The 24,667-nt window shown below is 34.9% G+C and overlaps 1 protein-coding gene across 1 annotated transcript; it reads left to right on the forward strand.

Annotated features, from left to right (window-relative positions):
• Positions 1–5,034: 5,034 nt before the first annotated feature.
• Positions 5,035–6,909, forward strand: LOC110869888. Its single transcript, XM_022119093.1, has one exon. The coding sequence runs from the start codon at positions 5,035–5,037 to the stop codon at positions 6,907–6,909; it is 1,875 nt and encodes a 624-aa protein (XP_021974785.1).
• The last annotated feature ends 17,758 nt before the right edge of the window (positions 6,910–24,667 follow it).

Consider the following 24,667-nt stretch of genomic DNA (forward strand, 5'->3'; position numbering starts at 1 on the left):
TCAAAAGATTATGGCCCAAATGAGATTTAATAAAACATGGGCCTGTTGTTTGAACAAATAACAAGCTAAGCAATGATGGGCTTCTAAAACAAACACTATGGGCGTTGACAAGGAATTGTCATTTAAAGTTGTTTGAATTAACTGTCGTTTGAATTGAAACAACAATATGACTTTCAAAACAACACTATGATTTAGAATAAATGAAGTGCACTGTCGTTTGAGTTTATAAGGGTATAACTATCGTTTGAATATTGAATTATGAGGTCAACTGTCGTTAAAAAAAGCAATAACCTCAAAGACCGTCGTTTGAGTTTTTAAAAGAAGATATCAATGTCGTTCGAAATGACCACTGTCGTTTGACTTGTTTTAACACTCAACTGTCGCTAGTGAAGTGTTACCTTTATTTAAAATAAGAGTTTTAAAACTATCGTTTAGGAGACAGTTGTAAGAGACAAAAACGTACAGCAGGAGACAAAATGACAACTTTCTCCACTAAGTGTCAACCAGTAAAACTCAAGAATGATGTGTACTATTCCGTGACTAATTCTGGCAAGCTTGTTGGCGGAAAAAATGGCGTATTGTGATTTTACCTTCAAAACTCAATAAAACTTGTAGTTTCAATTATCTCCACTCGTTTTTAACAAGTTGTAGCAAAGAAGCATCAACCGATAACATCAGATTTGTGACTTTTAATCAGTATTTTCATCAAATAAACCGGGTTTTGATTTTTTATCCAAGAAAAGTTCAAAAACCACTCACAAATCTCAACGAAAACTCGGTCTTCAACAAGAAATCGAGCTTAGAGCTCTGATACCACTTGTAGGTCCCAAAACCGGATCTAGAACAAGGTGATTTTTTGTTTCAAATGGCGTAACGAATGCGGAATCCAAGTTACACCACAACCGGGTGAGAGAATGTAATCAATAAACAAAGATTTAACGTTTAACGCTTCGTGTATTGAATCGAGCAGAGTTTTGGTACAAGATTACACCATAAAAAGCTCACACAAAACTCTCTCTCTCTCTACACTCTCTCTAGCTCTTGCAAGCTCTATTGTACAAGTGACAATGAACATGCTTTTATACTAACACAGACATGGATCTAATGGACAGTCACGAGTGTCAAAAGAGACAGTGACCGTCGTTTGACATGTAGCAAACGATAGTGACTTTAGCATGTCTTACAAATGATAGTGGTCTTGTTATTTCATATTGGGCTTCAAACTAAGGCGTGCATGGGCTTCATATTATTCCAACGATGATTGCATGATATTATGAACTTCAAAAGATTGTATATATACTACAAAATAATATTCCTTAAATTATAGTCCATTCAATTCCACACTTCATGCCCATGTTGATTAACACCTCGATGTGACTTGGATTTCGATTCGACTCAAACAACGGAGGAACGTCTTTCGATGTCGGTCGTGAGCCAAACCGACACTAGCAACATACATAAATGCATCAACATGCATTAAGTGAGTGAAGTATACAAAACTATTTTAATGAGTTATACAACTTATGAATGGAATTGTAAAATTTAGTACGTCATAAAACATATTATAAGTTCGATATAGTCATTAATAGTTTTTATTATTCTTACTATTTTCATAGACTTGTAATATGTATAGATCTTTTCTTTTTGCGGTGGTCTTGGATGAGTTGTCCAAGTTGATTCAGGAGACAGTTCCGTGGTGCATGCTTTTTGCAGACGATATTGTGTTGATTGCAGAAACCAAACAGTGCCTGAACGCGAGGGTAGAGGAGTGGCGAGTCGCTTTAGAGGGCAAGGGCCTAAGGATAAGTCGATCTAAGACTGAGTATCTCCACTGTGATTTCAGTGGTGTAGCCGATGACAGTGACATCCAAATCACCATTGAGGATCAATTGGTCCCGCAGGCAACTAAATTTAAATATTTGGGCTCGTTTGTACAAAGGGATGGTGACATAGATAGTGATGTTACCCATCGCATACAGGCTGGCTGGTGTAGATGGAGGGCAGCCAGAGGAGTATTGTGCGATAGGAGGTTCCCAACTAAACTAAAGGGGAAATTTTACAGGGTAGCAGTTAGGCCAGCTATGCTATATGGTACAGACTGTTGGGCTATCAAGAAGACGCAGGCACGCAAGATGGAGGTAGCAGAGATGAGGATGCTGAGGTGGATGTGTGGACACACGAGGTTGGATCGGATAAGAAATGGGGTTTTTAGGGAGAGATTAGGAGTGGCTAGTATATCGGACAAGATTAGGGAGGGGAGACTGAGATGGTTTGGGCATGTGAAGCGGAGGCAAACGACAGCACCAGTTAGAGTAGTGGAAACTCTTACTGTGGAGGGGAGGAGAGGAAGAGGCAGACCCAAACTGACATGGGAAGAGCAGATTAGACATGATTTACTAGAGTTGCATCTTTCTGAGGACATGGTCCAAGATAGGACTTTGTGGAGGCGTAGAATTAGGGTTAAGGACTTCTAGAGGAAATTGCAGTACGGTCTTAGGTGTTTTTTTAGGGACGTAGGTTTTTCTTTTTCTTTAAGTGACTTTACCGGTGATTGACTTCTTATGTATATGCCCGAATGATATTGTATGCTATTATACATTATTTACATTATACTGTGTTACTCAGATCCCTTTCTTAGTATAGGTGAATTCTTTTATCTATATTCTATTTTTTATATTCTTTGACTTGATGTGTTGGTTTGTTGTTCGTTTTGGAGCTGAGGGTCTCTTCTGGAAGCAGCCTCTCTATCCCTAGGGATAGAGGCAAGGTCTGTCTACATCCCACCCTCCCCAGACCCTATGAGTAACTTTGCTATTTGTGGGATATACTGGGTATGGTTGTTGTTGTTGTTGTAATATGTATAGATCTTTATTTTGTTAATTTTATGGTGATAGCAACAACTCCTACATTATTTTGTTAATTAATGATCTCTTGGCCTAGTGGTTAAGGGGGAGGTGGGAAGCTTTGTTTCTCTTGGAGGTCCTGGGTTCAAGTCCAGGCAAGGGGGTTTTATACTAACTTGGTGATACTAACATACTAACTACTAACCTGGTTAGCGATATCCTAACCGTAAGCCGTTCAAAAAAAAAATATATAAAAATAAAAAATAAAATAAAATAAACTCACAAATAATAAATCAAAGATATTAAATTATACCAGCTAAATTTTATGGTGATATCATCTACAACTCCTACATATTACATGTAATATGTATAAATCTTTTTTTTTTTTAATTTTAAGGTGATAGCAAGTGTACCCACAACTCCTACATTAATAAACTTTCACTAATGAACTTTCATACATCAAAATGTACATACATAAATGATAGTGTTTAAAATAAAAAAAAAACTGTTTATATTTAAACAATTAAATAGAAGTAGATTCCTTAGTAAAACTTTTGTATTATAAGTTAGAAGGGCTTAAGCTCGTCACACATTTTTGATAGTATATCTTATCAAGCTGGATAGCTCTGAATGAAATATCACAGAGAAAATATATATGATGATAAGCTCGTGGAAAGCGGGGAAACCTAGCTAACTTCAGCTTCATTTTAAAATCTCCAGTGATTCTTACCCATATGAATTGATGGTCTTTCTTCCAAAGAACCCCCGGTTGTTGTTCTTTCATGTAAGTTTGATTGGTCCGGAAGTTGAGTAATATAACTTGATCGTATTTGAAGATTGTGTATGCGCTATTCAGGAACGCACGGAGAGTGTGGTTTTTACTTACTTTTGTACTAAGGATAAAAGTTCCTAGTTCCGGATCCGCTTTAATGTTATCGGGTGCATTAAAACTTACATGCAGCCCAAGTTTTGCAAGTGAATCGGTGTTATTTCGGTATATATTCAATGACGTACTTTGTATGTAAGTAGTTTTGAGCTGCGGGTGGTTTGTATCCAATATGTGAGGAGCAATATATAAGTAACTAATGAAAGAAATTCCAAGAAGAATGAAAATTATCAGAGCTACTATTAGGGCTATTTTTGTACGTGTCTTCAACCCTCTAGCCTCATTTGTTCTTATAACGTCTTCAACCCTCTAAAACAAACAAAACAAAAAAAAAATTGTTCGATTCTCACTATAATTGTGTATGAGAATTAAAATGAAAATAAATGGTAATAAGGACAAGGAAAACTTACCACACCAACACTATTGTTGTCCATCCTACATACAAACACAAGCTTAATCCACCACCATATTAATGTAGTTGATGACAATGCCATTTGAAGTTCTAAAAAAAACTATAATGTTTAAATACTTTAATACAATTCAAGAATTTGAATTAACGGGGTATGATTATGTTCAGAACTTAGTATTTAAATTGAATTATTATATATATACACACAGCTATAAGTCGATACATGTGTGTACATCTTGTATTTGATATAGAAGTAGAAGAGAAAACTGTTACCTGAACGTGGGACAATATGATCTGAAGGCAAGCAAATATGAACTCGGTTCAAATGATCCCCGTTGGTGTATGCAAAATTTATAATAGAATATTAGAATAAGAACCCAATTTCATATTTTTTAACATAAAACCACAAATTAAAATCAAGAAGAAAATAACAAAAGTGATCAAGAATTAAACGCAAAAACCACATGATACGGTATTAATAAGTCAAGGGTCTGTATTGTAAATAATGAATAGTTGAGGGACAAGTCAGGTCTAAAGTGTTGTTTGGTAGTTAGAAGTTAGTTGATGATTGTGTACTTAAACAGAAGTTGTTAATGAAAGTAGTTAGTGTTGAGTGAGCTAATCTTCTTGTCTTCTCTCTCTAATCTCTCTCTAAACAGTTCGTATCATTGGTATCAGAGCTCTCCGATCCTCGGAAGCTCTACTACTGATTGCCGGAGCGTTCAATTCATTGAAATCAATCAATTGTTCGATTGATTTTGTCCGTTCAATTCAGTAGAATCAACCAATTGTTCGGTTGATTCAATTCAATTCAATTCATCTCAGGATTGTTCATTGTTCGAGCAATTCTAAACCACATTTCATTCAGATTCATCAATTCAATTGATAATTTCAAAATGACAACTCGGAGCCAAGCTGAAATTGAAAAGACATTGAAAGATCATACAACTTCATTACTGAAATTTGATGCTTTCATGGAGAAAACAGAGAATACCTTTTCAGATATCAAGAAATTGCTGGAAAAGTTGGCTAACCACAGCAATACAGATGATACGGGAACTTCAACCAATCAAGAATTGATCAACAGATCCACAGATAGGCTGTTCAGGTTGGGAAAGATAGAATTTCCCAAGTATAATGGGTCGGCGGATGTAGAAGAATGGGTGTGTAAATGTGAACATTTCTTCGATGTGGATGATACCCCAGAAGCTTACAAGGTCCGTTATGCAGTCATCAATTTGGAAGGTAAGGCTATGAAATGGCATAATAACTTTGTTAAGAATAGGCCCCTTGCTAGTATTCCTTGGGCAGAATATTCTAGAACTATAATAGACAGATTTTCTACTCAATTGTTTAAAGATGCTATGGGTTTGTTGTCATCTACCATTCAAACTGGGGATTTAGAAACATACTGTGATGAGTTCGATGAAAATCTGTTAAGGGTTACAATTGCAGAAGAATATGCAATTAGTCTCTTCATTAAGGGTCTTAAACCGGAGTTAGGAGGTCCAGTTAGTATGTTTGACCCTAAAACTATGAAAGAAGCTTATATGTTGGCCAAGAAACAAAAAGTGGCTAATGATAGAGTCAAGAATCAGTACAAAACCCCATTCAACTCTAAACCTACCCCATCAACTTTTGTGGCCAACCCTAAACCTTTGTCAAGTTTGAAACCACCTGTTAATACTTCCCATTTACCCTTATTACCTAACCCACCAGCAAACCAAAAGTTTAATACCAAAAGGCTCACTAGTAAAGAAATAGAAACCAAAAGAGCTAAGGGGGAATGTTTTTGGTGCAATGATAAATTCACCCCTGCTCATAAATGTCCCAATAAACAATTGTATGTGTTGGAAGTTTGGAGTGGGGAAGATGATAATCAACAGGAGAACGAAGAAGGGGAACCATTAGTTGACATTATGGGCCAAGACTCGGTCATAGATACCACATTAAGTGACCCACTTATTTCTATACATGCTTTGACCGGGATTCCCTCATTCTCTACTATGCAAGTGGTAGGAAATTTGGGCACCAAACCATTACAAATTTTGATTGATTCTGGCTCTACTCACAACTTTATAGATGAAAAATTGGCTAAGAAGTTAAAATGTTCCTTGCAAAGTATTGAAGGCATGAAAGTTGGGGTAGCCAATGGGTCACAGTTAATGTGTGGACAGATGTGCTCTGGGTTCCAATGGCAGATGCAGGGGTTGTGGATGAAAGCAGACGTGTTAGTACTACCCTTAGCAAACTATGACATGGTTTTGGGGGTTCAATGGTTGTCACCATTGGGAGATATAGTCTGGAACTTTCAGGATATGACCATGCAGTTTAAAGTGAATGAGAAGGTGTATCAATTGAAGGGCAGCAACACTAATAAAGTTTCATTATGTTCCACTGAATTAATGGATCACCTATTGGGTTTTCAAGGAAGTCAAATTGTGCAGTCCCAATTGTTTAGTTTACAACAAGAAGGGAAGCCTGATCAGTTCCAACATAGATCGGTGGTTACCAAAAGTGAGGAGTATCCAGCTATTAAAGCATTGATTGAGGAATTTCAGGATGTCTTTGCAATTCCTACTACTTTGCCACCTGCTAGGCCGTTTGATCATAAGATAAGGTTGAAGGATGAGTCATTGGTCATTGATCAGAAACCTTATAGATATCAGGCTGCACAGAAGGACATAATTGAGAAGATGACTAAAGAACTGTTGGATACTGGAGTAATTCAGGGTAGTCTAGTCCATTTGCAGCCCCAGTTGTGTTGGTGAAGAAAAAAGATACATCCTGGAGGATGTGTATAGATTACAGGAAATTGAATGATGCCACAGTGAAGAATAAGTATCCAATTCCCTTAATAGAGGAGCTGCTGGATGAATTGGGTAAGGCAGTAATCTTTTCTAAGCTGGACTTGAGATCTGGATACCACCAGATTCGAATGTTTCCAGATGATGTCCACAAAACAGCATTTAGAACTCATGAAGGGCATTTTGAGTTCTTAGTTATGCCTTTTGGCCTAACTAATGCTCCTGCCACATTTCAGTCCTTAATGAACCATACATTCAAGCCATTTTTGAGGAAATCAGTGCTAGTGTTCTTCGATGACATACTCATCTACAGTCAGTCAGTAGACCAGCATGTGTCACATTTGAGGGCAGTATTGGAGGTTTTGAGAAGCAATCAACTGTTTGCTAAACTGTCAAAGTGTGAATTTGGAGGTACCACTGTTGAGTACTTGGGCCACATAATTTCTAAGGAGGGTGTTGCTACAGACCCAAAGAAAATAGATGCAGTTGCACAATGGCCAGCTCCTACAAATGTTAAACAACTCAGGGGATTTTTGGGTTTATCAGGCTATTACAGAAGGTTCATTAAATCCTACGGTATTTTGGCTAAGCCTCTTACTTCCTTACTTAAAAAAGATAATTTTGTTTGGAATGAAGAAGCTATAATAGCTTTTGAGAAGTTAAAGGAGGCTGTTTGTTCACCACCTGTCTTGGCATTACCAGATTTTGATAAGACTTTTGTCTTAGAAACTGATGCATCAGCTTTAGGCATTGGTGCTGTCCTAATGCAGGACAACCATCCTTTAGCTTTTATCAGTAAAGCCCTATCATCAAGACAGCAGACATGTTCAGTCTATGAAAAGGAGCTGTTAGCTATTCTCTATGCTGTCAAACATTGGCACTATTATCTGTCTAGTGGTCACTTCATTATAAAGACAGACCAGAAGAGTTTGAAATACCTCATGGAACAGAAGTTAACTACCCCTCTTCAACATGTTTGGTTATCAAAAATGTTAGGGTATGATTATGAAATAGTCTATAAAGAAGGAAGGGAGAATCAGGTGGCAGATGCTTTGTCTAGAGTATCTGGGCCTGCATTATTGACTATTTCATTGTCTACTTTGGACACTTCATTATTGCAGAGAATTAAAAAAAAATCATTCAAAAAAACTTTATGAATATAAGCTTGAACTCAAAAATTCATTGTCGAAAATGAAAAAGAACACTACCTCCAAAAATGAAGAAGATCAAAGAAACAGATTGAAGTTGATGAATTGAGAATTGAAAGGAGAGATTGAGATTGAGGTGGTGGAGTTTAGAGAGAGACGTATAAATGGGTTTTATAGAGAGATAAAGGTGGCGTTTGTTGTGAAAATTTGGCTTTTAGCATTTAATATACAGAATGTACAAGAGGAAATACTATTATTTTGTCAAAACAAGATAATATGATTTTCATACATTGTTTCAACTAGGGCTGTACAAAAAGCTCGCGGCTCGTTCAGATTTAGCTTGGAAAAAGTTCGCTTGATATGCCTCGGTTTGAAAGTGAGTCGAGCCGGCTCGGCTCGGTTAGAAAGTAAGCCTAGCTCGGCTCGGCTCGTGATGAGCCAAATTGGCTCGGTTTGGCTCGCTTGGTAGCTCGGCTTGGCTTAACTCGAATTATTTTACTTATAATATATTTAATTTTTATATACATATAATATATTACAAAAAAAATTATTATTATTTACATGTATTTATGTTTGTAGTTTGATATCTATGACATATTTAAAGGTTGATTGCCGTGCTAATAAACAAATATTGTATTTACTTGAAATATAAAACTTATTTTACGTTGTTAAACGTGATTTTGATTTTTAATATATTAGGTTGAAGTTATTTTGAATATGTTTTTTTTTAAAATACTGAATAATATTTTAGACTATTGAAATTTGAGAGCTATGTATTAATTTTTATTTTTAAAATCGAGCTAAACCAAACCGAGCCGACCCAGCTCGGTTTAAAACCAAGCCGAGCCCGAGCTTTGAATTTCAGCTCGGTTTCAAATCCGAGCCGAGCTGAGCCAGCTCGGTTTTTAATCGAGCCGAACCCGAGCCTGCCCTAGCTCGGCTCGGCTCATGAACAACCCTAGTTTCAACAGCTATCAACATAATGTAAGATTAAATATTTTATTTATATATTTAATCTAGTAGCCATCATTATCATTTATATAATATGGATCAAAATATATTAAAACCTATAATAAATTAGTTGGTAATTGTTGATGGGCCAGATTACCCTAACTAACTAATTGGGTTTCCCCTTGGGTGTATATAAGGAGATTACTAGAGAGGGATTAGGGTTAGACATTCATAACATCACACTCAATATCGCCCCTCCTCTCTCTCCATTACTACGAGTTCTTCAACCCTAAAGAACTCGGTACTACCATCAAGAAGATACATCCTAAAGGGGAACCAGACCAATCTGACGAACATGACGTCTACTTCCCTCTCTGGTGTGGTGACTGCTAATCAGGTACACACCTCTTATTTTATTGTTCATGATTGAATTTACATCATTAGGGTTTATGTTTTACCCATGTTCTTATGATATAATCAACATGTGGTATCAGAGCTATGTTGATTATATCAATTCAACCATGTAAATTAATCGGATATTGATGGTTAATTTTTCTGAAATAGTATTGATAAGCCGATGAGATATTCTAAGAAATAAAATCAAAGGGTGAAAATTTTCCGCAATAAGTCTTGTGCAGATACCAAATAAGTTTTAGAATGAATAAAATTGTTTTAATAATTATCAATTCATGTCTTGAAATTTGTGAAAACAAAATAATGACATGGATTTAACTACATGAATTTAATCGATGAATTGGTTTTACCTTTTACAATTGTCTAGAATTTTGAGTTATCAAGATGCTAAAGTCAACAATTCATCATCAGCTTATCAATAAAGTTGAATTAATTCCTTTGGTGGCTTTATTATCTATTAATTAATATGAATTTTGCCACATATTGTATCAAGATCGAAATTTTTATTATTATTTCACTGATACATATTATTAGATAATATTTAGAGAATAATTCTATCTCCTTAAATTGTGTAACTTTTATCTCCAAATTTCGTATAGATATTATAAACGAATAATTAATTGGATAGATACACACTTTCATGTGTTCTTAAAAAAAAAATTCGAAAATTCTTTTATGTTTTGGAATGTAATTAGGATTGATGAGTGTTTTTCCTGTTTGATCCAATTTTATCTTTTAAGTTTATTCGAAAACTGTTATATGATAATCAGATAAAATTTTCGAAATATTTTGACAAAATTAGATCATCATTAAAACAGGAAACCATATCTCAAAATCCCTTAGAATTCGAATTTTCAGTTATTATCACAATAACAGCTGTTAACGGTGGACTCGAGACCATCAGGTTTTGACTCGAAATCATAAGTGTTCTCAAATGTTTACGACTCGAGACAACAATTTCGACTCGAGACCATAAGGTTTCGACTCGAGACCACTGAGGTTTCGACTAAGGGCTTCAATCTTCACAACTCGAGACCATGGTTGCGACTCGAGATCTCATCAAGCACTCGAGATCTCATAAAACACAGTAGTCGAGACCATGATTACGACTCGAGACACTGAGGTTGCGACTCGAGACCATTAATGAGTCGAGACCTCATAATGTTGCAAGATAAGTTGAGACTTGACTCGAGACCTCACTCGAAACCTCATTATTTTAGGATTTTTAATGTGAACTAAGACTTAGCTAATTAATAATTGGTTTTGTAAATACTTAGTTAATTAATAAGGATCAAATAATCTTTTTCAAAACCAAAATGGCTTAACTTGAATGAGCTTCTGATGTATCACTTCTGGCCAAAGCTGATTTGATGCATCTATTTATTGTTCAAGTATTATAAAAGCTATGCTAAGTATGCATTACAAACGTGAAATGTCTTAATTCTGGCCAAAGCTGATTTAATTCATTTATGTTTAGCATGCTTGACAAGTGCATAACTAAAGTGATTGTCTCATTTCTGGCCAAAGCTGATTTGTCACGATTACTTTGCACACATACTTAAATGATTACACTTCTGGCCAAAGCTGATTTGTCTTTGTTTAAGTAGGACTTTACTAAGTCTATTATTTTGATGTTAGTAATAGACATATCACAATCTCTTCACATAATGATCCTTATATTAATGATCCTTACTTAATTTTATGATCATTTCGTCTGCCTTATTTTAAGTACCCATAATTTTACTCACTATAATTTACTTCTACATATATCTCATCCACTCTAATTCCTAAACCCAAAATGTTTGCTTTATTTAAAGTTTCTATTGGAATTAGCTCTTAAATTAAATCCTTGATTATTTCTTAAGACACGATAATCCTATTGCTCTCTTCTGATAAAGATTATAAAGAAGAAAACTAGAGCATGATGATCAGGACAAATCGAACATGATGTCTCTTATGAAAATCAAGAACTCTCTAACATAATGCTATCACTAAAGTTATTTCAGATTAAGATTTTCCTAAGGCTAATCTCTTATATATGGTATAATCACTAGAACTCCTAAGATGCATGCCTTCTTTTAAAATTCTAAACTATAAAGTTAAGTGGTAGATGTGAATACATAAAAATGTACAATACCATGACCCATAAAGTTAAGGGCTTACGCATGGAAATAAGTACATTTTCCAGTACATTCCATATTAAGTTTTTCACTTGTACAATTTGATGCCTTATAAATCAACTATAACACTCAACAATACTAAAGTATAATGAGTGTGTTGATAAGCAACATATGTACAGAGAAATAAATGTTTGAAGCTGGAAAATAAATTGTTACTCACCCTACAACCACTTAAACTTTAAAAGAGGATTGTTCTAAGGTCCATTGACAAAATACAAGTACAAAATCCCAACTCCAAGTTTCTTCAAAGGAAAATCTCACTGCATAATTATGTCATTAGACTAAACATAAGCAACGAGACTATCCATTATTCTAAAGAACAGTTGGATGAATTAATTAGATAGTCACTTATTAAACATATTTAAGTCTACTAATTATAATATTCCTATTAACACATGATTACTTCACTCTAGTTTTAAACGTTTCCTTACCAGAAGTTAACAAATAACTAAAATGAGAGTTAGTGACATGATTAAATGTTAAGGCTATAAGAACAATAATAAGCAATCTTCTAACAACGTTTTTCGATACCGTACATATATTCTGAGTATTAATTAGAATATAGTATCATAATTAAGCAATGTTATGAAGGTTGTGAGGTTTGCATAGTCAACATAAAGTCACACTTATCTTAAACTCTCATCTTATTTGTTCTAAATATTTGGATTGAAACATTACTAAGATAAAACTAGATGATACCTTACACTTTCACAACTTTTGTCATCATGCAAATGAAAAATTTGACAGAAGGAAAATGAGACTTACAAATTTCATCCATTATAACCAAAATTCATGAGAAATCATGACATGGTTAATGAGGATGATTTCTTATCTAATCTCATTCTAAGTGTTTTTAAATCATGACGTTATAGCCCTAAATATCACTTGGCTCAAGGAATAAGTATGGGTCCATCATAAGTCATTCATTGACATTCGTGGAACTTATTCCAAATGGAACATTCAGACATAATTCATTTATCATTTAAAGACTATCTACTTGTATCTAAATTTGTCGTATATGGCCCACAGTTTTTAAAAGAAATCTATTCATATATGTACTTAATAAGATTTCTATTAAATATGTCCCTAAAGTTTCTCATGATATCTGGACATTAAAGGAATCAAATAAAGTCTAACGTATATGTGATAGGTTCCCACGTCACGTAGCTCATTGAAACTTCTCTTGTAGCATTCTAGAGATATTAAAGATCAGTGGGAGCATTAAGTGTCTTAATAATAACTTGCAATAGTTGCAAGAGGTGGGGAGTGAAAACTTCATATTACCTAAATTTACACCTCTTGTACAAGACACTGCTCCATCTTGACACTGTTCTATCATAACTCGTCTCTATAAAAATCTAATGCTACTCTTACAAAAGTTTCATTGTTGCTTAATTGTGGGTACACTTAGATATCTTATCTAACCTAACATAATCCTCAACAAGAGAAACTACAATGACTAACGTCATTAATATGTTTTCTCCATTAGAATTTGTTGGTCATTAAATATTGACCCTTTGCATGCTGAGTTCCTAAAGATTTCTAAGGTAAGTGGGAGTAGTCAAAGTTTTGCAAGGAATACAAGAGCCGGGGGGAAGAGTGTCATTAAATTTTACTCTGAATTTAACTCCGATTACACCTCTTGTACACCATACTGCACCAACTCTTACAAACTTAGAATCCTGGAAATGATAGCAACCTAACCAAAAGCTAATCCATAAAACTGAAACTTCTAACAAACCCAATAATCAACTCAGGAGGTCATCTAGGTTTAAAAGCCTACTAACTTTGATGATTACAAAACCTCCCTAATTGAAGTTGAAATGGATTTTGGAAAAGTTTACCGATCCTATCTCTTCTAATTAAGCCATTAGCGTCAATCAATCTTCTAAATGGAATAAAATTGTTTTCTAGTAAAACTGTTTTTATGTGTTCGTATAACGTTTGGGATTTGATTGAATTACCTAAAAGTGTTCATAACTAAACCAAATCCTGATATAAACGTTAAGACACATAGAAGCATGATTGATTGTCAAAGGTTATACTCAGGAAAAGATATATTATTAAAGAATCTTTCTTACATATCTAACAAAAGATTTCTTTTAGGATCATCACTGTTCTAGTAGCTTATAATAATTTTTCAGCTACATTAAATGAACATTAAAACAACTTTCCTTAACAACTGGCTGACATATTTAGATGTTCATAAAACAACCTGAAAGTTCTAAACTTAAGGTTAAAGAACAGTTTGTCTATAAGCCAATAAAATCCATGTATGGGTTAATGCCAACATCATAATGTGATGAAATCTTAACGCAATTATTTTCATCAAGAACCTAGTGGATTAATGTACCTACCTCAAGATGAGTGGGAGCAACTAAGATAAACTTGTCTATATAGATGATATTCTTTTGACAAGTATATGTTACATAAGTCAAAGCATTGTTAACACAAACTTTGATATAATAGATCTCAGAGATATCTCTTACATAATAGATATCATAACATGTTGAGATAGACCAAATAGGACATTACTTCCGTTCCATAAGTTTAATATTAAATTGGTCCTTGCATATGTAACAAACAATACTGCTCTCCTTTAGAGGATAATAGGATAAATGAGATTATTTCCTTACGCTTTATTAATTAGAAGCCTTATGTAAGTTTAAGTCTATACTCGTTTAGATATTACTCACTTTGCAACACACTAGATATGTCTAGATTAATGTGAAGCATCTAATAGAGTAATACAATATCTTTAAAAGAAACGAGAGACTATATTTTTAAAGAAGAAGTGAGAACTAAAACCGGTTGATTACTTTAACTTTGTAATGTTCAAAGCTGACAAAATGTAATTTCGGGTATATCCTTATGTCAGCAGACAAAACCTATCTCATGGAGGAGTCATAATGGACTGATATCAACAACCTAAGTTATAACGACATAATATAGTCACTGAATGTTTATCAGTGGACTCATGACTTTATTAACTCCATATAATTAATATATTGAAGACTTGTTGTGATAAAGTCAGCTACCATGTCTCCTTGAACAGTAACAGTTCGAGAGGTGCTGCATTAAATTTCGATACGCAATTAATTATTCGTTTATGAACGAATTGAGGAAACTAAATCTTTGTATCGAATGCATTCATGATATGCTTAAGGATCCTATAACTAAAAGTCTATCACCCATAACTATTATGTAAGCGCTTATAATAATCACGGGTTTATTGATGACTATGTACAACTGCATATCGTACAATGAATGACTAACTATTAATTAATTTTCCTCATCAGTTTGATTTTGTATGTCTCTTACATATGTTCTGCCGGTGTAATGACATATAGACAACTATAAATACAAATCAAACGTTAAAGGGCTTACTTATTTTGATCATAACTGTTAGGTTTTAAATTAAGGCTATAGTATGACTAATGGGGGTCCTGAGTCGCATAATGATTCAACGGCTGTATTTCTCTACTATAGTACTTGTTTAAGGCTAAAATGAGTATTAACTTCTGATCAGACTAATCTAATACTCATGATAAATGATTATTCGGCTAAGTGGGAGAATGTAAGATTAAATATTTTATTTATATATTTAATCTAGTAGCCATCATTATCATTTATATAATATGGATCAAAATATATTAAAACCTATAATAAATTAGTTGGTAATTGTTGATGGGCCAGATTACCCTAACTAACTAATTGGGTTTCCCCTTGGGTGTATATAAGGAGATTACTAGAGAGGGATTAGGGTTAGACATTCATAACATCACACTCAATATCGCCCCTCCTCTCTCTCCATTACTACGAGTTCTTCAACCCTAAAGAACTCGGTACTACCATCAAGAAGATACATCCTAAAGGGGAACCAGACCAATCTGATGAACATGACGTCTACTTCCCTCTCTGGTGTGGTGACTGCTAATCATGTACACACCTCTTATTTTATTGTTCATGATTGAATTTACATCATTAGGGTTTATGTTTTACCCATGTTCTTATGATATAATCAACACATAAATTAATAAATTCTATGGATAAAAATACGAATCTTTTGGTGGTCAATTTCTACCTACGATACATAGTTTGGTCGCAATAAAACAAGTTAGTAAATATTAAATTTTTATGTAGAACTAGGTTTATCACCCTAGCCGCGTTGCGGCGAACTTCTTTTGTTATTTATTGTGTGTTTACATGTGTTTTGAAATCACTATGATCGCGTTGTGCGCGGAACCACTAACAAAAATAAAAAGAAAATGTAAAAAACAGTAAAACACAATCAAAAGAAAATCAACCAAAAAAGTTATATGTTAATAATGTTATTCGTATGAAACCCGTGGTCAGAGATGAGCAAATAATACTGGGTACCGGTACCGAATTTCTCAAACCGAGGGATCCTAAGTACCAATTCGGAACCGACTTTTGGCGTTCCTAGTACCGATTCGCTACCGATTTTTACTTTCATATGCCGGTACCATAACCGGTATTTTCGGTATCGGTTGCTACTGAGCTCATCCCTACCCCTAAAACTAAAAAAAAATCATTAAAAGTTGAAGAAAATCAACAAAAAAAAGTCGTACAATACCGTTGTTGTTTGTATGGCACCCGTGATCAGGGATGAGCAAATGCTACCGTGTAGCAGTACCGAATTTCCCGAAATAAAATATATTCAAACTTAATCCGGTACCGACTTTTGCCGTTTTCTGTATCAGGCTGGTGCCGATTTTTACCTTAATGCACCGATAATGAACCAGACCGTACCTGTATTTTCGATACCAGTATTGATTTCCTAGTACCGGTTCGCTACCGATTTTTACTTTCATAACCGGTATTTTCGGTATCGGTTGCCACCGAGCTCATCCCTACCCCTGAAACTAAAAAAAATCATTAAAAGTTGAAGAAAATCAACAAAAAAAAGTTGTACGATACCGTTGTTGTTTGTATGACACCCGTGATCAGGGATGAGCAAATGGTACCGTGTAGCAGTACCGAATTCCCGAAATAAAAGATATTCAAACTTAATCCGGTACCGACTTTTGTCGTTTTCTGTACCAGGCTGGTGTCGATTTTTACCTTAATGCACCGATAATGAACCAGACCGTACCTGTATTTTCGATACCAGTATTGATTGACACCAAATTTATCCAGCTGAGAAAGCAAAGAAAATAATAATAATAACTATATTAATATCTTCTATCTATATAATAAAAGAAACCTCTTGGGGGACATATGTCACTCCCTGAGGCACTCTCTAATTATATTTTTTCCTCTTAAATTAATCTACTAATTTGATAAGTTTGTTATTGGTAATAATGATAAAAAAAAGATAAAAGAGAAAAATTGGAGATTAAAAAATTTAAATTTCGAAGATAATAATGAGTATGGTTCCATGCATGTAAATGTCATGAAAATAAAAATACGCCTTATTTATTTTTTTCATTTTTTTTGGAAAATTGAATAGTATTTTAACAAAAATTTATAATATTTTCAATTAAACCACTTAAAGTTTTTTCTTTCCAATTTAAAGATAGTTGCACGGTATCCCTGACCGTGGAAGGGATCTTCCTTCCCAGTTCATCACCCGACAAGGATCCCTGGCGGCAAATACCTATAGCCATCAAAGAGGGGTAAGAAACATGTTTCGAACCCGAGACCTCGAGTGTCCTCGGTCCGGCTTTAAAGCGGTTGTCGGTGGCCACCAAAGTGGCACTAATGGGAATTGAACTTGGGTCTCCATTGGAGAACCCAAGTCACTCCACCACTAGGCCACTTGTGGTGGTTTTTCTTTCCAATTTAGTCACTCAACTTATAGGTAAAATGTCAATCCTATATATTTTACTGAAACTATTTATAAAGTTGGTTATATATGGTGTTGAATTGTTATACTAAGTCTTTCAATGGATATGTACATAATTTTGTTGAAACACGTGTGTTTCTTAATTTATTTGAATGTTTCATCATTATAACCATGATTGTGTACAGAAGTTTATGTACTAGGTCGTAAATGTTAAAAAATAAACTTAACAAAATTTAAAATTATCACGCGAATGTTCATTTTCTTAAATACATATCTTGACAATTCTATACGTTAATAAATTACATTATACTTTATTCAGTTATTATTCAACCCTTCAATGCATATATTTTTTAAAACATTATTTTTTATTATGAATCATATAACATTACATTTGTGTTTTATGTTTGGTTACATTTATGTTTGGTATATAAATGTCTTCACCTTTGTTTTATATGTAGAGGAAATATTTATTATATAGTTTAAAGTATTTAACCCGTGTAACACACGGGGAACTAATCTAGTATAGTAATATAATATATTAAAACTACTATTCATTCAATTTCATTATTATCATATAGTAATAATAATAATAATTTCATTATTATCATAATAATAATAATAATAATAATAATAATAATAATAATAATAATAATAATAATACTTCAGTCACAAGATATTATAAAAAAGATTTGGTCACTTTATTAACTAAAGAGTTAGTTGAAGAAATACATCATAAAGTTAACATTACGTAATTTGCATACAATAAAGTTTGGATGATACTTTTCATCTAAAAGTATAGATATAAAATACTTATTTTTGTACAAAGAAAGAATAAATTTTAAGTTAAAGTTCCAGGCATATACTTAAAATACATTGGACGTCACCCATACACCTCTAACGAATGACGGCACCCATACACTTCTAAGACTATCCACATCAAGGATGTTTGTAGGTGACATGGAGGGTGTTCATTCCTATGTGGAGGACATTTGTGAGAGGAATGGATTAGTGGGTGTTGTAGAGGATGACATGGAGGGTGTTCATTCTTCACAATTCTTGGGGAAGAATGGTGAAGAATGGGCTAATAGTGGGTCCTTTCTTTTTTTTTATAAGGTTGTTTGTGGGAAGGATATATATGTTATTGTTGTGGGTAAAAAGTGTTTGTGGGAAGAATAAGTGAAAAGCTGATGTGGCATGCTGATTAGGCTGTTTGTAGAAATGATAGCCTTTCTCTGATGCGGATAGTCTAACAAATCACGCGTGTTTTTACTAATTGACAGTATTTAGTTTAATGAACCGTGAATAAATAAATAAAAACCCTACTTGGAAAAGAATAGATTAAGCTTTATCTTTAGCGTCTGTTTGGTATGAGATAATGGAATGGATGAGAGAATGGAATGAGCGAAATAATGGAATGGACAACAAAATGAAATGTAATTGTGGTATCACAGTCTTCAATAAGTACTAACATTTGCTAAAAAATTAATAGCTCAAATTTAAATTTGAAAGTTTAATTTCTTAATTATTTTATTTAAGGATCTGCATACTTCTTATATATTCTTGAATCTTGAACAAACATCAACACCACCAATAAGGGTGTACACCACTAGGAGAGATTCGAATTTGGGGTAAGGGTTTAAACTTTGAACTACATAAGTTGTTCCTTTGGAGTAAAATGAAAATCCAACGATCTGATGCTGTTAAAAAAAAGTCAACATTACCACTCACGACATATTACACGACATATCACTCAAATGATCTGAATAGAAACACATACAAGATTACACAAATATAACATACACAACCTTAGATTACTCACCAGCGATAAGGCATACATCCTATTGAACACATGCATAAACACATACATACATAAACAAACAAGCACACCCAATGTTTTTATAAATCCACCTATGAAGATTATAAGAGTGAACTACAATGTACGTGCTTCGGCAAGGGTAATTATGGATCAATTAGGGCTGTAAACGAACCGAACGAACACGAACAAGGCCATGTTCGTGTTCGTTCGTTAAGGAAATTAACATGTTCACGAACTGTTCACGAACGCATACCGAACATAAGTTTATGTTCGTGTTCGTTCGTTAAGGAAATTCAATTGTTCATGAACAGCTCGTGAACACTAGTCTCGAACACAAACGAACGCAAGCTAACATAAAAGAACGCAAACGAACATTAACTTGAAAATAAAACATAAAAGTATTGTTATCCTTAAACATTAGATATAAGTAGTTAAATACAACCATCAAATGATAAATCAAAACACAAGAAGTCTAATACGCCACCAAACGATGAATCAACTTTAACTAACTTAGACATAATTATCCCCAAAATTGTTTTAGCATGTCCAATTTTAGCTAACTTAGAAAAAAATAGGGTTTCAAGTTTTCAATATGTTTAGATAAAAGGTTTGTTATATATTATTTTTTAAAATAATCAAATGAACACGGACGAACGTAACCGAACATATTACCGAACGTTCACGAACGAAGTCGAACGAACGAGACCTATGTTCGTGTTCGTTCGCTAAGCTAACCGAACAAAAATTTTTGTCCGTGTTCGTTCGTTAAGCTAATCGAACGAACATAAACGAACTTCCCGCCGAACGGTTCACGAACTGTTCGCTGAACGTTCAGTTCGTTTACAGCCCTAGGATCAATAACATAACACAGGAAATAATATCATCAGCCTCTCGTTGTGGTGTTGTCATTTTTTTCTATCAAACTTCAGTTTAAAAATAAATGTGTGTTTTAGTGTTACTTTAAAGCTTCCTCATAGATAACCAACCTCATTAGTTATGAGGAGAGGTAATAAAAAAATTGTAAAAGTTATTATACCATAGATTGCTTATAAGTAATAAAGTCATATATATAGAGTGTATAAATACATTGTATTTTCCTATAAGCAATAAAGTCATATAGAGTGTATATATACGTACAAGATATTGCCATCTCGAATCTGGATTTCCTTAATAAGTATTGGAGTTTAACCTAGATTTCCTTAGTGAAATTGATATCATAGTTCAATCTAAAGTTCTTTTCATCTCGTGTGAATCTCAATTTACCTAAAATGATTAAAGACACTTACGTATTACACTTTCGGCATAATATGAGTAGTGTAGTCAGTAGTGTAATCTGAGCTGTAGTGGCACAACAATGCTAAGCCACGAGTTAGTAAAAAGTGGACGATGTGATATTCTTAAGCTCTTGTCTATGAAACTATGGTTTGTGAAGATATAATTTAAAAGACTAAACTACGCAAATAAAATGGTACTGAATATCAATTCGAAAAATGCTTATAATGAATCGAATCCTTTACACAAAATCGCAGTATATTTTTTAAGAAATAGTTTAATTTATAAAATAACGATAAATAACAATTTATTAGAGTAAATTAAAAGTTTTGTCCTTTATATTTACATCAAATTGCAGGCGCTGTCCTTTTGGCCAAAAGTTTACATGCGGTGTCTTTAACCTCTCAAAATCTTGCACGTTTTGTCCTTTAGGCCAAACCTTGTTAGAAATCTCAGTTAAAAACTGTCATATACAATGCACATGAGGGTGAAATGATAAAATTTCCCTCTTAACCCTTTCAAACTCAACACTCACTCCATCATCTTCCCCAAATTTCTAGGGTTTGAGCCGCCTACAACTCCAACCACCAATTTCTGTCTTTTTGTCTCTTGATTAACGAATTTATTTATTATCTCAATTTCTATCTTTCTGTCTGTTGCTTGAACTCATTTATTAAAATCAGTCAGTATCATCTTCAACTCATTTGTAATCCACAAAACCCTGATCAGTTTTTTTCAAATTTGTATTTCAAGAAAGTGAATTCTGACATAAAGGTAATCAATCAATCAATCAATAAACTGATCGCTATTGTTCTTGAGAGTATCTATCATTTGTTTTACGGTTGAGAAGATGGGAAATGAAGGGTTTGGTTATATACTGGATGGAGCTCTGTGTGCAATTGGGTTTGGTAGATTCCAATATATTGTGCTTACATATTCTGCTCTGGGTTGGGTTGCAGAAGCAATGGAGGTTATGCTTCTGTCATTTGTGGGACCAACTATTCAGCCTGAGTGGGGTCTTTCGACAAATCAAGAAAGTATGATATCAACTGTTGCTTTTGCTGGAATGCTTGTTGGTGCATTTTCTTGGGTGGTTGGAGTTGTAGGCGGCTTAAACCCTAGAAATTTGGGGAAGATGACGGAGTGAGTGTTGAGTTTGAAAGGGTTGAGAGTGAAATTACCATTTTACCCTCATGTGCATTGCACATGACAGTTTTTAACTGTGATTTCTAACCAGGTTTGGCCTAAAGGATAAAACGTGCAAGATTTTGAAAGGTTAAGGATACCGCTTGTAAACTTTTGGCCAAAAGGACAGCGCCTGCAATTTGATGGAAACATAAAGAACAAAACTTGTAATTTACTCCAATTTTTTATGTGTGGAAGAGTGTTCGATTTAATTATTGAGAAAACTAGAATAAGTGGTCATTATACATGAATTTGGAATCTCCTCCATGCCTCCCATGTTGCCTTGCCAAATTTTGTGTGGTCCCATTTGAACGTCGCCTCTTTTAATATCTTATATCCTAACATGAAGATCTTTCGGTTTCTTGTGTTCCATATACTCCATAACGTTTATAAAAAATGTGTGTAATATCTTCTTCCTTTTTGTTGACAACCCCTCGTCTTTCACACTTTCCAGAATTTTGTTTTCACCAATTCATACCTAAGACCCACCGTGCATTTGGTCCTTATGAAAATTTGTTGCCATACATTATCCACAAACCCACATTGAACCAAAACGTGGTCGACTGACTCATCGTGTGCACTACACATCTTGCATTCGATTGCAATATGATTCAAATCTCTATCTTTCAAAGACAAGGTTGTAGGAATCATTCCATGCATTGCTCGCCACACGTGGTAGTAGTTTAGTTTACGAGTTGCCATTTTGTTCAAGAAAAATAACTATGCGAGTGATCCATATCATTCCTTGTGCGAGATCAAGTCGTTCCATCTTCACCAAGAAACCTGTGTCCGCATCATTATTCCATCTCTATAAATCGCCTTGATTTGATACATTCTACTATACAAGGAGTTTGTTTAAAGCCTCGAATTCTTCTTTTTCTCCACTGTTTGCTAGTAAACTGTTCGAGACCCATTCCCACACTGTCCCCTTTTGACATTTTGTATAATACTCCCTCACCCTTGCTCTTTAATCTCGAGAAATCCGGTATATCGATGGAAAACCCTCCTTTAGTGGTCCCACATTCGCTCAATTGTTAACCATGGTATTATTTCCTATACCCACTTTGCTGAAAGATTCTTTTCACATCAATTCCATACTTTCAAAATTCGTTTTCAATGCACAAAATTGCTTTCCACTTCCCGTGCATGAATTCTTAAGTGGCATAGAAGACCCTACTTTTCAATTATGGTGAATAGATTTTATGTTCGCGACCCAAAATTGATCTGGATTCATTTTCAATCGCCACCACCACTTCATTAGTAGCACCATGTTTAGTTCTTTTATTCCCCCTACTCCAAGGCCCCAAAACTTCTCAGATCCAACTATTTTTTACCACTTTACCCATCTAGTCTTATTTACATCATTTCAACCTCCCAAAGAAATTTCCTTTTTATACCTTCCAAAGTCTTGATTACCGCTACCGGATCCATGTATAATGACATGAAATAATTTGACAAACTACCAAGGACCGATTTTATGAGTGTTACCCTACCCGTAAAGGATAGTAACCTTGCCCCAAATTGATATCCTTATGAAAGGTGTCGAGTCCCTAGATTCTGGTGAGAAGTCAACGAGGCTCGTCAACATTGCAATGGATTGGTCTTGTCTTCCTACAAAAAAGAACACCGTTAGCCTCACCACGGAGGGCCCTGGGTGGGGGGGGATCCGTGACCAAGCTCCGGCGTGAGAATAAGAAAACTTGCCGGAGAAAAAGGAGCTTATCCCGACGAATGTGTGATCACCGGAATATCCTTGTCGGTGTGAACCCTAGGCGTGAAGCCTTTAATGTGATCCGAAGAATGTTTGGAGTAAATGTGTCGTGGGTGTATAATCAATGAAGTGGGAATTGAATGCTTACCTTAAACGACAATGAACCTTTCTTATATAATGGGGATGGCTTATCTCCTTGGAGAAAGCTTTGATGTCATCTAACGGTTTTGTTGGGCCCATGGGAGACTCAGACTCATGTCTGATCCCCATCGGTTTGATGCTCCGATCATTAAATAAGGCCAGCTGCATCCTCGTACTTTTCCGGTGATAACTTCTTCTTGTACGCAGATAATTAATGTTTCCTGTTAGGGATAAGACATCCCCTTTCCCACCATTTTTGTAGTTCTCTTTTTAGAAGAGGCAAAAGTTATCTTTTGGGTTTGTTAGGAAGCCCAGATAAAAAGGGAGCCCAAGACGAGGTAACATGACACCAAGTGGGCCTCGTCGTCAAGTCATCTCTAGCCCCAGGTCACAGGGCCCGAGACGTGTGGTCCTGGGCTAAAGTGTAGCGGCGCCTCAACTATAGAAGTGGGGCCCCTTGATGATGAAGATTCCTGTCAATCCCCCGTATCGATAAACCTCCATGATCCAACGACCAAGGTTTTTAGCTCGTGCACACGTGTTCCGTATCAAAGGTTAAATTAAAAAAAACTAATTTGACGGGTGCCGCCATGATCAGCGAGACTCTTTAAAACCCCTAAGTGATTTCTTGTTTGGCCATCATACCCTCACTTTCTTCTCTTATCATTTTTCTCCGTTCAACTTCTTGTTATTCCGGCAATGAGTAGAAAAGGTCGATCATTGATCTGTTCCATCCTCACCCGAGAGGATCTGGAATCCTTTGTCACTGCTTATAAAATCCCTCCAGAGATTGCTCCGAGTCTCCCCGGTCCAAATGATTCGGCCATTTGTTTGCGGGAGACGATCGTTGTCTACACCTTATCATTTTCTTTATGTGGCGTCCATTATTCTCTTTCATTCTTTAAAATGGACCTTTTGAATCATTATGGTATCCATTTCTCCCAATTACACCCTTTGGCCTTCATGAGGATTGTTCACTTTGAACTCTTCTGTGCCGCCTTTGCTGGCGAACCTTCTCTATCTCTGTTCTGTCGGTTTTACTGACTCCGGTTGGACGAGGACTGGTTCACATTTGAAAAGAGGAAAGATAGTGTT

This window comes from Helianthus annuus, chromosome 8 (assembly GCF_002127325.2).
Source record: "Helianthus annuus cultivar XRQ/B chromosome 8, HanXRQr2.0-SUNRISE, whole genome shotgun sequence".
NCBI classification, from domain to species: Eukaryota; Viridiplantae; Streptophyta; class Magnoliopsida; order Asterales; family Asteraceae; genus Helianthus; species Helianthus annuus.

What these genes read in the sequence shown, in the direction of transcription:
- LOC110869888 (XM_022119093.1), top strand. Translation starts at nt 5,035, where the DNA reads ATGACAACTCGGAGCCAAGCTGAAATTGAAAAGACATTGAAAGATCAT.